Genomic DNA, 13,544 nt, shown 5'->3' with positions numbered 1-13,544 from the left:
CAACCAGGATTTAACCCTCCTCCACCTACACCATCCTCCACAAACCCCCAAGAGCAATGTTTATTTATTTAGCTTACTCCAAGCCCCAGGTCCTATTAACATACATGTCCCTTGGTTAATTATTGCACTCCAATTTCATGTAAAATATTTTTATTATAGCTTTAAGGGAGCTTCAATTGCTCCAATAACATATCTACATGAATTACAGTAGCTTAAAAACAAGAAAAGATCATATCTAAAAAGAGGCTAAAATTACCATCTTACAGGTCTCTCAGCATTTCTTCCAGTATAAAAGCTGTTAACCCCCAGCTGTCTTCCTCCTGCTGTTTTCAGGCACCCATGCCCAGGTTTTGTTCTTTAAATTACTAATGCACTACACCTGGGTAACAAACACCCAACTTAATCCATCTTAAAGGGAAAGGGACTTGCCCCATCCCGTGACAGTGACAGCTTCAGTCAACTTCATGGAAGGGCCGGCCGTGTAGAGCAGGAAAACATCAGCATTTGGAGACCAGAAGAGGCAGAGTGAGACTGCAGGATGAAACAAACTGGAAGTAAATCCCATTGAAATGAAGGAGACTTGTTCCCAAGTAAGGGCCCAATCCTATCCAATTTTCCAGCGCCAATGCTGCTGTGCCAGTGGGGTATGCACTGCTTCCTGTGTTGGGGAGGAAGTCACAAAGGTCTCCTCAAGGTATCGAAACATTTGTTCCCTTGCCTCTGGGCTGCATTGAAGCTGCACCAGTGCTGGATAGGATTGGACTTGGAGGAAGTTCATAAGGATGCAGTAGCCCTCAGAGTACATTCATTGATCTATCAAGCTCAGAACAATTAATTCTCACTGGTAGAACCATATAATTCTCTCTGTGGTCTCAGGCAGAGAAAGATCTTTCGAGATCCTTTTACTTATTGAAGCTAGGAATGTAGGAAGCTAAGTCAGATCCTTGATTCACCTACCTCTGTATTGTCAACACTGACTGGGGGGGAGGGTCTTCAAATTTCAGATGGGGTCTTTTCCAACCTGTAGATGCCAGAGTTTGAACCTGGTCCTTCTGCATTGAAAGCATTTACCAAAGATGGACTCTCCCAAAAATAAGAGATGGTACCAAGGTCCATAAATCTAGCATCCTGTTTCTAGCATTGACCCTAGATTTGCTTAGGAATGAGGCCATTCTTGCCCTTCACTGTCACATATGGAGTTTTTCCTCATTTACTCTGCTATGTTTAGCCTGTGTAAGCAGGTCTCCATCTGGTTTTAAGGGTGCCTGGGGAAACATTGAGTTAGGGAAATCTTACATTGTACTCAGTTCATCTTCATACAACTGAGCCCGCTATAATTTTATGAGGTCTCAGGAGAAGGATAAAGCTGGTGGGTTGTAACAACTGTTCATCAATCACATGCACTGCAGAGAAAGGCGAGGAATCTTTCTGGGGCTCTGGCAAGTTTAACACCTCTTCCTTTTTTATAAGAAAAACAAAATGTATGTCTTTGCGATGGACAGTGGGGGGGCAGATCTATATATTGGATGTCTTGGTAAGAGTTGAGATATGAAAGGGGTGATTTGTGAACAGGATTGAATGCTGGATTGTCAAGTGAATTTAAAGTTTTAAAATCCACAGTCAGGTTTTGGGGAGCCAGGTGTATGCCCTACTATTTAGACACCGTTCTATACAGTTTTGCCTTAATACAGTCAGAAAAATCACTAGCTTACTTTCCCAGCAATCCTCACGTGTTTCCTTAGGTATAAAAAGAATGAATGTATGAATGAATGAAAGTATGGTTGAATGAAACAGAATAATAAGTCGGCAGAGCCGGCTCATCTATTGGGCCAACTGAGGTAATTGTTTCAGGCATCAGATTGGCAGAGGAGTGTCCTGCCTCCTACTTTTCCTGCTCCCTGGATTCAAAGAGGAAGTGGGAAGTGGAGCAGAAGAGGAAGTGTGGAGGAAAGGAGAGCGGGTTTGGTGAGCAAGACTGTCAGAAATGGTTTGCAGTGATTTTTTTTTTTTTTAACTTTGAATGGAGTTAAAACACCAGCCTGCCCACTCTGGACTGGCAATGACTGTTGATGTCCCTTTTGGGAGGAGTGACTCATGACGCAGTTGTACCCTTAAAAACTGAGCAACTGCTGGCCTTAGGACAGTGATGCTGATGACATCACAAGACCTTTGTGATGGAATTAATATCAGGAAGCTGTAATTCACCTGCATCCCACTTATGCATTGTCCACCAGTGGACAAACTCACCCAATTCCTCTCTTAAACAAGAAGCTGAATTCTCTTTGGTTGACCTCTTGTTAGACTATGAAGAGGCTTCCTAGACTTTAGAATGGGGCATGTCTTCTCTTTGACAGTGCAGAAGGCAGTGGTAGCGGTCCGTGTTGGAGTGAGGCTTCATTCTGACCCAGCAGTGCCTTACGCATAGAGAAGGGGAGCTTTTAAACTAGTAGCTAAGAAACAAGAAATGTCTAAGAAAAAGCTTTCTATTGATGACGATGATATAGGAACAGTTCTTTCTTTTAATCAAGAGGTGAGTTGCCATAAGTCTTTCCCCAACCCAATCCGGAGAGGCTGAATGGGAGTAGGGGTGGGGAAAAAGAGGGCTGTATGGAAAAAAGATCATACATTGAAATAGGACTCAGCAAGGTGGCAATTTGGGGGGGGGGTATTCGTGGTAGATGGTGGGAGACAGATGATCGCATCTAGGACACACAAGGCCACTTCATCAGAGGTCCACAAATGTTGGCTTGGCATCCAAGCCAGTCATTGTTTATGCTGCCATTGATCCCCTCACTTCTCCCAGAGTCTTCTGGCATGTGCAGAAGACTTGAAAGAGACAAAAGCTGCTCTCATTTGTTCTTGGACATGGGGGTGTTAAGAAAAAATAGGAGCCTCTCCTGATGCTCAGAAGGGACTCCTGCTGATCCTTAATGTTTCAAAAATGGCAGTGGAACGGAGCAGGAGAGGGCAGTGATGGGAAAGGGGTAGGCAGATCAGGCCTGGGGTGGGGAATCCGCAGCATGGTGTGCACAGCATGGTGTACACTATAACCTGTCTCCCTCCTTGGACCTGATTCGCCAACATGGATCAACTCGGACTGACGCCAGCGATATTGCTGGTGCAAGTTCGAGTTGACCTATTGCGGCTGCAGGAGCTTACCCTGGGGCAAGGGGACAAATATACCCTCGTCCTGAGGAGATCTCCAGCAGCCAAAATTCCCCCATGGGATGCAGCAGAGCCCACGCAGAAATTTAGTTAGGATTGGGCTGTTTCTCTTCCATTCCATTCCCTTCTTCCTTTTCAAATCCAGGAAACAGGAGGAGGTGGAATGGCAGAGGGAGATGGCCAGGGAGATCCCTTGCCAATCCACTACCCAAATCAACCCTTGCAGTCAACCACATGGATGGTCTCATCCTGGAACTGCCAGCAAGCCAACTGACAGGACTAAGTGGGTCTGTCTTTTCAGTGATATATTAAGTAATGACCATGATCTTCATCTCCATTGGAGGTGCCTCAGAGTGCTCAAGACTCCAGTGTTTTTCTTCATCCATCCTAGGTTAGGAACAGCATCCAATTGCCTGGCATGCTTTGTGCACTGTCTTCTCTTGTGCTTCTGGAATAATGCACAAAGCAATGATTCCTAGAATGAGGTGCATGGATTGGCTTTAGGTGGAATGAACAACTTAGGCTGCGATCCTAACCACACTTTCCTGAGAGTAAACCCCATTGAACAAAATAGGAATTACTTCTGAGTAGACCTGTTTAGGCTTGTACCCTAAGTACAAGTAGAGTGAGAATTGTGCCATTGAAACAGAATTCTTTTCTTTTTTGGCTTGGAATCCTGTGACTTCAGAGAAAAACAGAGAGCGGTCGGCCCCGCAAAAGAAAATCATTCAATTTGTTTTCCTGGGGAGCCAAGAAGGTAGGTGCAAGGGGGTGAACTCCAGCTTAGTAGCTGAGCATCAGGTACCCTGGTTGGATGCATTCTAGCAAGCATATAATGGTCTTTTGTAGATTACTGTGATACTTTCCATTTTGAAATGCTCACGTTCCTCTGGGGAGTCCTGGGGTCAAGACACCTCAAGAATCACCTTAGGAACACAGAAAGCTGCTTTATTCGGATTCTATACAATACTATCTAGCTCAATATCGTGAATAGAGACTGGAAGCAGCTCTCCATGGTCTCAGGCAGAAACATTTCACTCCCCTACCTGGAAATGCTGGGGACTATATCTGTCTGGAACACCTTTCTGGGTTCTGACTTAGGGAGCTGGCTTTTATCTGACCCCATCGCACCTGCAGGGCAGGCTCCAGAAGGTGGGGGGGGGGGTTCCTGTTTGATCTCATGACCCCTGGGGTCCTTCAGGGTTTGGTCTTGCTCCCCATGCTGGAGGACTGAAAGTCATGAGGAATGATATATTGTAAGATGAGAGCAGAGCGATGGGAGGACAAGGCCATGAGGTGCTTTGGAAGTAAGGATGTAGAGTTTGTGATGGATCTGGACAAGGTGGTGCACTTTTCTTACACATGTGATTTGGATTTGAGTATCTCTCGAAGAAGGTTCAATTGCGATTGGGAATAAGAAATCCCCTGATTTACAGGTGCCTCCGAGAGAGGAAGGCAGCTGTGAGGTTGCTACAGAGGGAGGCCTATATGGCCTTCCATGTGCTGCTCATTTATCCCTGAGAGATCGGTGTTGATTCTGCCTGGCCTCCGCAGCCAAATAGCTGTTAGTCACAGCCTGTTGCCTCCTGTGATTACTTTCACTTTGATTCCCATCACAGGATGATTATGGCTGTCGCCTCACATTCAGCAAAGAGGAGTCTCCCGTTTAACCTTTCATTTTCTTCTCTCAGCCATCAATAGGCCCTGTGGGAATAGCATGGGCCTGGCCTTGCTGCCAGGGCAACAGGAGACTGGTGGTGGACCTGAGGTGTCATCTGTATGCATAAAGCTCATGGTGGGAGTTGGTGTATTTCCGTAAAGTACGGAAGTGGAATGTGGCAAGGCCTGGCCTTGGTGGTCCTCAGGGAAGGAGCTTATCCGCATGCTGATCCTTACCCTCTTCAGCTCTTGGTTCTTCCCCTGACCAGAATGAACCCCAAAGCTCCTTCTTCTGTGTTTGCAGTCTAGCCAACAGTGTGATGCAGCTGCAAAAAAAGCTAATGCATTACTGGGCTACTTCAGCAGAATCCAGTTCATGAGAAGTAATAGTTCTACTCTGTTCAGCATTAGTCAGACCTTACGTAGAATACTGCATCCAGTTTGCAGTACCATGTTTTAAGGAGGAATTGATAAACTGGAGCAGTGGTGCAAACATAGGGGGGTTTGGGGTGCTCAGAGTTCTTGGTTCTTGAATCCTAAAGCCCTCAAGGCCCCCCCCATCTAGTAGTACTGCCACCACCCTGTATGTGCCAGTGCCTCAGTCCAGGGACACTGAGATCCTCTAGGCTTAATTCTATCCCTTGCAGGCACCGAGCGCTTTCTCCAATTAAAGCTTCAGTCCTCAAGTTACTAGACCTCAATGAGCTCTTGGTAGCTTGCTGAACAGCTAGGCAGGATTCTGAACCTTTGTTCCCAACAGACAATGAAACAACTTGGTAAAAGAGATTTTAGTGTATTAAGTACATGAGGTTACATAAAGCAGCAAATGCTAGAGGCATAAACATCTAGGAAACATATCAGCAGTAAAATAATAAAGCTAGCTGGCTATCTCTATTAATACCTAACTCTCACCTGGGTCAGCTTCTCTTGTAGATCTTTTAGCTCCAGGTTACCAGTGAGGCCAGATGCCCATGGTGGACAATGGAGCTCACCACATGCAAGATGCTGCACCCAAAAACTCTGCTCAAGAAGGAGCGGACACACACCCCTTGGGGCACTCATTATTATACTTCTTATGCTAATAGTGCTGAGGTGACTTCATCCTTATTTAGACTGTCCAATCAGAAACTTTTGAGGACAGAACCTTCTTGGAGTGGGTCTGGTTGCTAGCCCTCCTAATTCTTACCCCTCCCAACTGGAGATCCATGGCTGCATTCCTTTCCAGCACCCCTCAGTCTACTGAGGTGTTAAACATTCCAATGGGTTGTAATTCTTGTTGTCTGTCCTTTCTGGCCAGCAAGGGAGAGACAACAATCTTCTTGTTTACTCCCATTCTTGTAGCTGGGAACTGTTAGCCACTTCTCCGTTACTGACTTTGGTTCAGGCTTCACATGCTAACCAAGGCCTAACATGTGCATATCCATGACAAGCAGGTTCAGAGGAAGGTCACCTATCAGAGATGCTATAATTGCCTGCTTTGAGCAGGGAGTTGGACTAGATTAGCTCCCAGAATCCTTCAAGGTCTGTTCCAGGCTCTTTGTGCCTTTCCTGGCTCCAATACTAGAAGGGAAAAAGTGCCAGGTGGAACTGACTGGGCAGCAGATTCAGGACTCTGTTCGACCTGCACCCACTTTTTTCCTTTTAAATGAAAACCCACGCTTTGTTATACATGAACACATGAAAAGACACATGAGTTTGCCATATGCAAATGACTACATCTGCAGCCCTTAAAATATCTTGTTTCAATCAAGAGATGGTGTCTTTATTGTTGACAAGAAAGATCTACACTGTTAAAAACACTCCTTTGCAAGAAAGAGTGCTGATCTTAAATTAGGGTCTAAGAATTCACATTTTGGAAGCTCACTTTCTCACTGGCTTCTCACAAGCCTGTGTCTGGTTTTTTCCCCTCATGTTTTAATGCTGTAGCAGCAGTGGGAGGTTGGGGGGAGGGAGGAGGATGAGGAGATGGCTCTGTGAAGTGTGAAGGTGTGGGATATTGGTTTCTATTTGAACTGACACCTATTTGGCTGGTAACCTTGTGCTCACCCTCCTGACTGTCATCTCCAATTGGGCAAATGCTTGGCCTAACAGCAAGGAAGAGATGAGATGGACCCAGGCTTCCTAATTAAAGGGTTTGCATGTAAGGTCCAGAGAATCATTCAGTAGGTTAGAAAGAAGCTTGGAGTTGGAAAGGATACATCTCCACTTAGCTCAATGCTGGCTCAAGACACTTCAGTACCTGAGGCTGTGAGCCAAATATTGCCCTCTCCCTTGCATCAGGAGGAGTTGCCGCTGCCATTGCAATTTGTTCCATGGGAAGAAGAGATGGCAGCTCTGAGAGCAGTTTGACTCTCAGCCAGGAGATCACACAAAAACAGCTGTTGCCATCTCCTCTTCCTACTGGGCCTGGGCATTTCCAGATGGGATATTTAGTTTGGGGTTGTCACGTTTTGGTGACTTGTTGTGGAGGGCTCATACAAGACTTCTGCAGGGGAATTGCTAGGGTGGTGCGGGCCATACCGGGTGAAACTCATGGGGGAGACAATACCACTATTGTTCAAAAAATTTTAAATCTTTGCGTTTTTGAATAATACCATCATGTTCTATATTAATTGATGCAGAATGTAATGAAACCAACCACGTTGAAATATCTCTATTCTATCAAAAGTTATAGCCCCAAAACCAGCAGGGGTGGGGCAATGGTACCATGTCCTGCCCACTTCATGGGAGGAGGTCCATCATGGGGGAAATGTGCTGGCCTCCCACACTGGGTGACACAAACCCTAGTGACGCCACTGCACTTCCATCCATCCGTTTTCCACTAGTGTTTTCCTTGTGTTTAAATCATGACGTTTATTAATCAGAAAAATCCATTAATCATGAGATCAACGGTACAGCAGTGCAAAAGTCCACATGTGCAGACTATTTTCTGTGCAACCGTGCCATTTTTTTTTAAGGGTGCATGGCCAAGACAGCAGACAATGACCAAAAAAAGTAAGAGTAAAGGGGAGAGGGTCAGTCTTCTGTACCCCGGCCCCCACAAACTTGCTACGATCCGTTCCCTTTATATGCACATTCACTATCTGCAAATTCACTTATCTACGAGGGACAGAATTGCCACTCACCACTGTTCTCGTTATCCACAAATAGTGTGCTGGTTCCCCATCAAATGATCATTGGTATTGGCCCATGGAGAATTGTCGGACACATTTGTGTCCACTTCCAGTTTTGCCCCACCGTTTTCGGAACCATCTCAGGGACTCCAGCCTGGCAATGATGAGAGACACAACCTGGGCGATGATGAGAGGCCAATGATGAGAGGTCTCTGGAAGGCTACCTGAGGGCTGCTCTGGGGCTGGGAGAAGGAACCAAGAGACAGGTGGAGGATGTGGAAGGGTGAAGAAATCCTCTCCCTGCTGCTGATCTCTGAGCCCTCGTTTTTGGGCCAGAAACCTTCAACTAGTCGAGGGATAGCCAGCATGGAGAAATCGTCATTACCATCACCACAACCTTCAAGGGATATTCAACAAGGAGGAAGAAGCATCAGATGCTGGAGAAGTTGGTGCGCCCTTTCTATCACCCAGCCCCATAGACTTCAAGTCAAGATTCAGGTTCATAAAGTTCATTGAGCATATGGTGAAGAGGGACTCCTGGAACCTAACTCCATTTTCCCCATAGATTCAGTGATTCAGTATCTGCTAATTTGGTATCCACTAGGTTTTCTAGGATCCTTACCCTAGCAGATAATGAGAACTGACTGTATATTTACTGCAGTGTGGAAGGAACAACTGGGGAAAGCAACAACTGGACGGGACTACTAGGAGCACATCTGGAAGTGTTTTCCCATTGCTCTGAGCAAGACTGCACACACACAAACACACACACAGACACTTGTGGCCTTAAAGCAGGCATGGAAAGCTTGTAGACTGATTTAAAAAAAACAAAAAACACGTGTTCCAAGGCTGGTTGGGAATGCCGTGATTTTCTGTGGCTGGCACTGAACTCAGCTGGGCTCTGATGTGTTATGGTTAGCTTGTTCTGTTGCAACGAGCTGTGAACACTGATTGCAGATGGGAGAACAGGTGCAAAGTTGTAATGAAGAGTTGTTGTCCTAAGCCATTTACGTGTGTGGGCTTGGCAGTGCTTTCTGATCAGTGTGGCTGAGATCTTATTTGAGATGCATGCCATGTGCTTATGTGCCTTGCCCATTGTAAAACTGAGCAGTCAGTTGTTCAGAGTCCACTTTGTTAAATGTCAGTTGCCTGGTTAAGATGCTTGTTTTTGTATATTCACACAATTTGGTGATCTGTATGGCATTATTGGCCCAGATACTGTTTTTTGCCGCTGGTCTTAATGTTTGGTCTTAAAAAAATCATTCTATAGCTTATGCATTATATATTTTATAGGGGACTACTGTTTAGTGCTGTTTTTTTTTAAATAAATTCTCTGAGCCACACTGCAAATGTGTTTAAATTGAAGGGCAGCCCATACCTGCTCTGAATAAATAATACAAACTAGGAATGCACAAGCATCTCAGTGTTTGACCTGACATCATGTTGAGGTTTTTTCATAGGCATTCCAAGTGGATGCCTGGAAAAAGCATGAGCCGTTGTGCACTGTCAGTGACTCTCTCACTACGGCTGCAGTCCAAACCTCACTTTCCTGGGAGTAAGTCCCATTGAACACAATAGGACTTATTTCTGAGTAGACCTGGTTAGGATTGTGCCCGAAAGTTCACAAGAGCTTCCCAAAGGTTGAAACTTTGCTAATCTTGCTAACACTTGGCCACTCACGAATGTTTGCCAAGAGTCAAATAAACAAGATCCTTTTCCAGGAGGTTGATTTGCAATCAAAGCGTCTGACCTTCACAGACATTTTCACGCTCATCTTGGTTCTGCTCACAAACATCAGGGCAGGGGAGTTCAATATTTTAAGCTCTCTTGGTGGGATGCTTGCAGTGTGTTTAATGAAAATGATATAAACATCTCCAATGCTCTGGCTCTCAGCTGTTTTCTCCTCTACTCTTCCTTTTCTGTTCTGCTCCTCTCTTTCTTTTTTGGGAATGCATTGAGTGGGATCGGTGCTGTCATCAGGTTGGTGGGGAGCCTGGATCAAAGTCCTGCATTGGTACCCCCATGGTACCCTCTTTTCCACCTGGTGGTGCATTGGATGTTGCCGCTGCCCAATATTGAAAGTTCAGGGGTCAGTCCAGCCCAGTGGGTCCTCTGATGGGTGAGGGGCCTTGGTCAGCATCCAGTCTGATCAGCCCCTGGTACCACCACTGAATGGGAGGAAGAGGAGTGGTGGAGACTGATGCACCCATTTTTGGCACCAAAAAGGGAGCAGCATTGGCTGTGCTTTCAAGTGCTTGGGTTGGCCGTGGTCGCTAATTTAGCTGTACCTGTAGGTTTAAAAATGCAAGACCACCACCCCCAAATGCTGTCACCAAATGGGTCCCTTCCCAAGCCTTTCCTTCTTATCTCTTACACCTTTCTATACCCTGCCTTGTCCACTGAGCTGTGTAACAACTTTTCCCTGCAAGGTTTTGATTGGCAGCAGGGCAATCTGCATGTGCTCCAAAGGATGGCTGGCTCTTTGAATTAAAGGAGGAACACTTTGCAAGGCTCTTGGGAATGGTGCTTGTCGATGCAGCCAGATGAGGTGCTAATGAAAAGCTGATTGAAAGGGTACTTCTGCCTTCCTTCATTTGCAAGTCAAGACAGCCCAGAGATTTCACTCTGCCTTCTACTGGTGCATCTCCAAGCAAGTCCCTGTAGTTATCAGTGCTGCGCTGAACATGAAACCAGTGAGGCGGTTTCTGTATCATATTTCTTTATTTGCTGAATTTCTGGCACCTTCATTTATTCTTATTTATACAATGTTATCCTTTTGCAGGGTGTTCTACAGACTGAAAGAACTGGTGGTGTATTATTCTTATTATTCACAGTATTTATATACCGCTTTTCAACCAAAAGTTCACAAAGCGGTTTACAGAAAAAAAAAATCAAATAGCTAATCTAGCATAATGGCTAAGCCTACAGTCATATACAGTGGAGTCACAAGGCTGGGGTGATGGGGGCGGGCTGCCCTGGGCATGGCATGACACTGCCCAAGCCTCCCTTTGGTGATTGTTGGGGACACTTTGGGTCCAGCCACTACATGCTCTTGCCTTCTATTGTATTTTCCATGCTTGCCAGCAAGAGTGCACGGTGACTGGGCCTGAAACAGCCTGAAGTTCGCTGAAGGGAGGTGGGATTTTGGCATTTAAACCAATACAAGAGCCTGGATGGTTGGGGTGATGTAATTACATCATTATCTCACCCCCCCCCAACTTCTAAAACACCGCCGAAGGTAAGTACTGCCACCGCCACCACTCCGGTTGCGCTCCGAGGCAGGAACGCCTTGGATCCTAAGCACACTTTCATGGAGGTTGATTTTAAATCAGTGGAACTTATTTCTGAGTCAAAATGCAAAGGCTTGTGCTGGAAGAGACTGAACTGAAAATCAGAACTTCTGTGGTTCACATCTAGTCTCTGCCTTGAACTCACTAGCAGTACAGGCATGTCTACTCAGGAGTAAGTCCCATTGGATTCAGTGGGGCTTACTCCCTGGGAAATGTGCATAGGATTGCATTCTAGGTAGCCTTAAGCAAGACTCTCTCTCTCTCTCTCTCTCTCTCTCTCTCTCTCTCTCTCTCTCCCAGCCTCAGTCTTCCCTATCTGCAATATGGGGATAATATTACATACTTATTGTTATAAGGATTGCAGCAAAATAATGTGTACTTTGCACCCTCAGTGATGTCCAACTGCTCAATATTGTTATTATTTTGTTGCAATATGTGAAACAGCCGTAAGTATCAAGGGCAGGCCCAAGAGGGCATGAAGATGTAGCAAGAAGAACACAGGGCTTGTGCAAGTATTCTGTGCAAGTATTCCAGGGAAAGGTCTGCTGACTCAGTTCTCTCTTTTTACATTTCTTATGCTTCAACCTGGCAGGTCAAGGAGGATCCTGCTGAACAAGGACAACCTGTGCACACTTCAGAGACCAATGACTGGCACTTGGCTAATCCTGAGAAGGAATCCATCACGGTTGTGCTTCATGGTGCTGATAACCTGCCCTCTACCCGGAAGGGCTATGTTCCCAATCCCTATGTCATCGTGTGAGTATCATTTCCAGGTCTCTTTATTTAGACTTGTTTCCTTGAGAGCAAAGCACATGATGGTGAGTCTTGGCAATCAGCTTGCAGCCAACCTGCTCAAGATGGAGCAAGGTCGCTCTTTGAGCAAAGGATGGTTTCATGCACAGTCATTTTTCTGCGTGGATGCAACATCTGTACAGGCAGAAACATGCATATCATGCGTGCATGGTTGCATGCCTCCAACACACTCTCACTGCATGCACACGCAAAAAGGTGCCGCAGCCGTTTGTAATAGTCACAGTAAAACTGCTTATTCTGATACTCTCTTACATCTTCCATCTGGTTGGTAGGAAGCTGGGAGGACAAGTCACCTTTGATCATTTTTTCACCTTGCAGGGAGATCTCCCATTAAAGGAGCAACCTGGACAGTTCACAGGTGTTAGGTCTTTTGTCATAGCCTAGGCACACTGATTGATTTAGATGCTGCCCTGGGGCCAAACCACAGTATCGGGCTTATGCGCAACATCAAATTTCATGTTCAGAACACCTAGCAACTTTTGAGTGAAATTGACAGGTCCAGTCTCTGAAAGCTTGTGAGTGAGACAGGCAGGGATAGACTGGAATGGAAAGGCAAGAGAAACCAATATAACCTGTTGTTACTTGAAGGAAGTGTTATGTACTTCTATATATTCAATCTGTAAATAAAGCAATTGTTAGAAATCTTGAAAGAGAGACTAAGTATCCCCCCCATCATTAACTAAGAATTGACTTTTGTTAGATGAAGTTATGTTTCATCTCATGGGATGCAGAACAGGAGAAAAGAACAGTGATGGTGATGCTAGGAACCCACTGATATTTGTTGGCAACCTTCAGTCTTGAAAGACTATGGTATCGCGCTCTGAATGGTGGTTCTGGAACAGCGTCTAGTGTGGCTGAAAAGGCGGATTTGGGAGTGACAATCCCTTCCACACCGGGAGCAAGTGCAGTCTGTCCCTGTCCTGTCTCCCTGGCTATGGGCCTTCCTTCTTTGCCTCTTTGCCTCAGACTGTTGGCCAAGTGTCTCATCAAACTATTAGACTTCGGAAATAAAGCTCCAATTTAATGGAACTCTTTCAAGTATGCATTCACTTAGGACGCAATGGCCCCAGTCATGATTTAAGAGTTTATCAACTTGGAGGATAAGACTGATGTTTCGTGGCCTTTTAAATTTTGCATGAAATAAATAAAATAGTGCGGTGCTACATTTCCTTCTGTGTGTTTAATAGATGCATCCTGGGACTCAATTAAAGCCTGGCAGCTTTGGTCGGGCAGATTAATTGAAAGGGCATTGGTGAGTTGCTTTAAGATGAAGCAGGAAGGGTGCCTGAATTCCAAGCAGAGGACTGGGCGCTTGAAACAGACAGAGAATCTCTCTTCCCAGCGCCAAGAGAAGCGGAGGGGCTTACTTGTTTGCATAGCAGCAATGCAAACAAGGGTTCGTGTGCTTTTGCTCCTTTAAGAGAGATGTCGACTTGGTGTCCCTGAATCCCAAGACTCTGAACTTGTAGGTTGGGTAGTGCTTATTTTGTAATTTTCCCATCAC

The 13,544-nt window shown here is 45.6% G+C and overlaps 1 protein-coding gene across 1 annotated transcript in view; it reads left to right on the top strand.

The window, feature by feature from the left end:
* Positions 1-3,082: 3,082 nt before the first annotated feature.
* Positions 3,083-13,544, top strand: part of CCDC33 (coiled-coil domain containing 33) — a 131,933-nt gene continuing 121,471 nt past the window's right edge. Inside the window, exons 1-3 of the mRNA XM_066635468.1 lie at positions 3,083-3,124; positions 3,854-3,922; positions 11,820-11,983. Of these exons, the coding sequence (XP_066491565.1) occupies positions 3,083-3,124; positions 3,854-3,922; positions 11,820-11,983 (275 nt within the window). The remainder of the gene's footprint in view (positions 3,125-3,853; positions 3,923-11,819; positions 11,984-13,544) is intronic.

This window comes from Tiliqua scincoides, chromosome 8 (genome assembly GCF_035046505.1).
Source record: "Tiliqua scincoides isolate rTilSci1 chromosome 8, rTilSci1.hap2, whole genome shotgun sequence".
Taxonomy (NCBI): domain Eukaryota; kingdom Metazoa; phylum Chordata; class Lepidosauria; order Squamata; family Scincidae; genus Tiliqua; species Tiliqua scincoides.
Note: the sequence above shows the minus strand (reverse complement) of the source record. Positions and strands in the feature narration are given on the sequence as shown.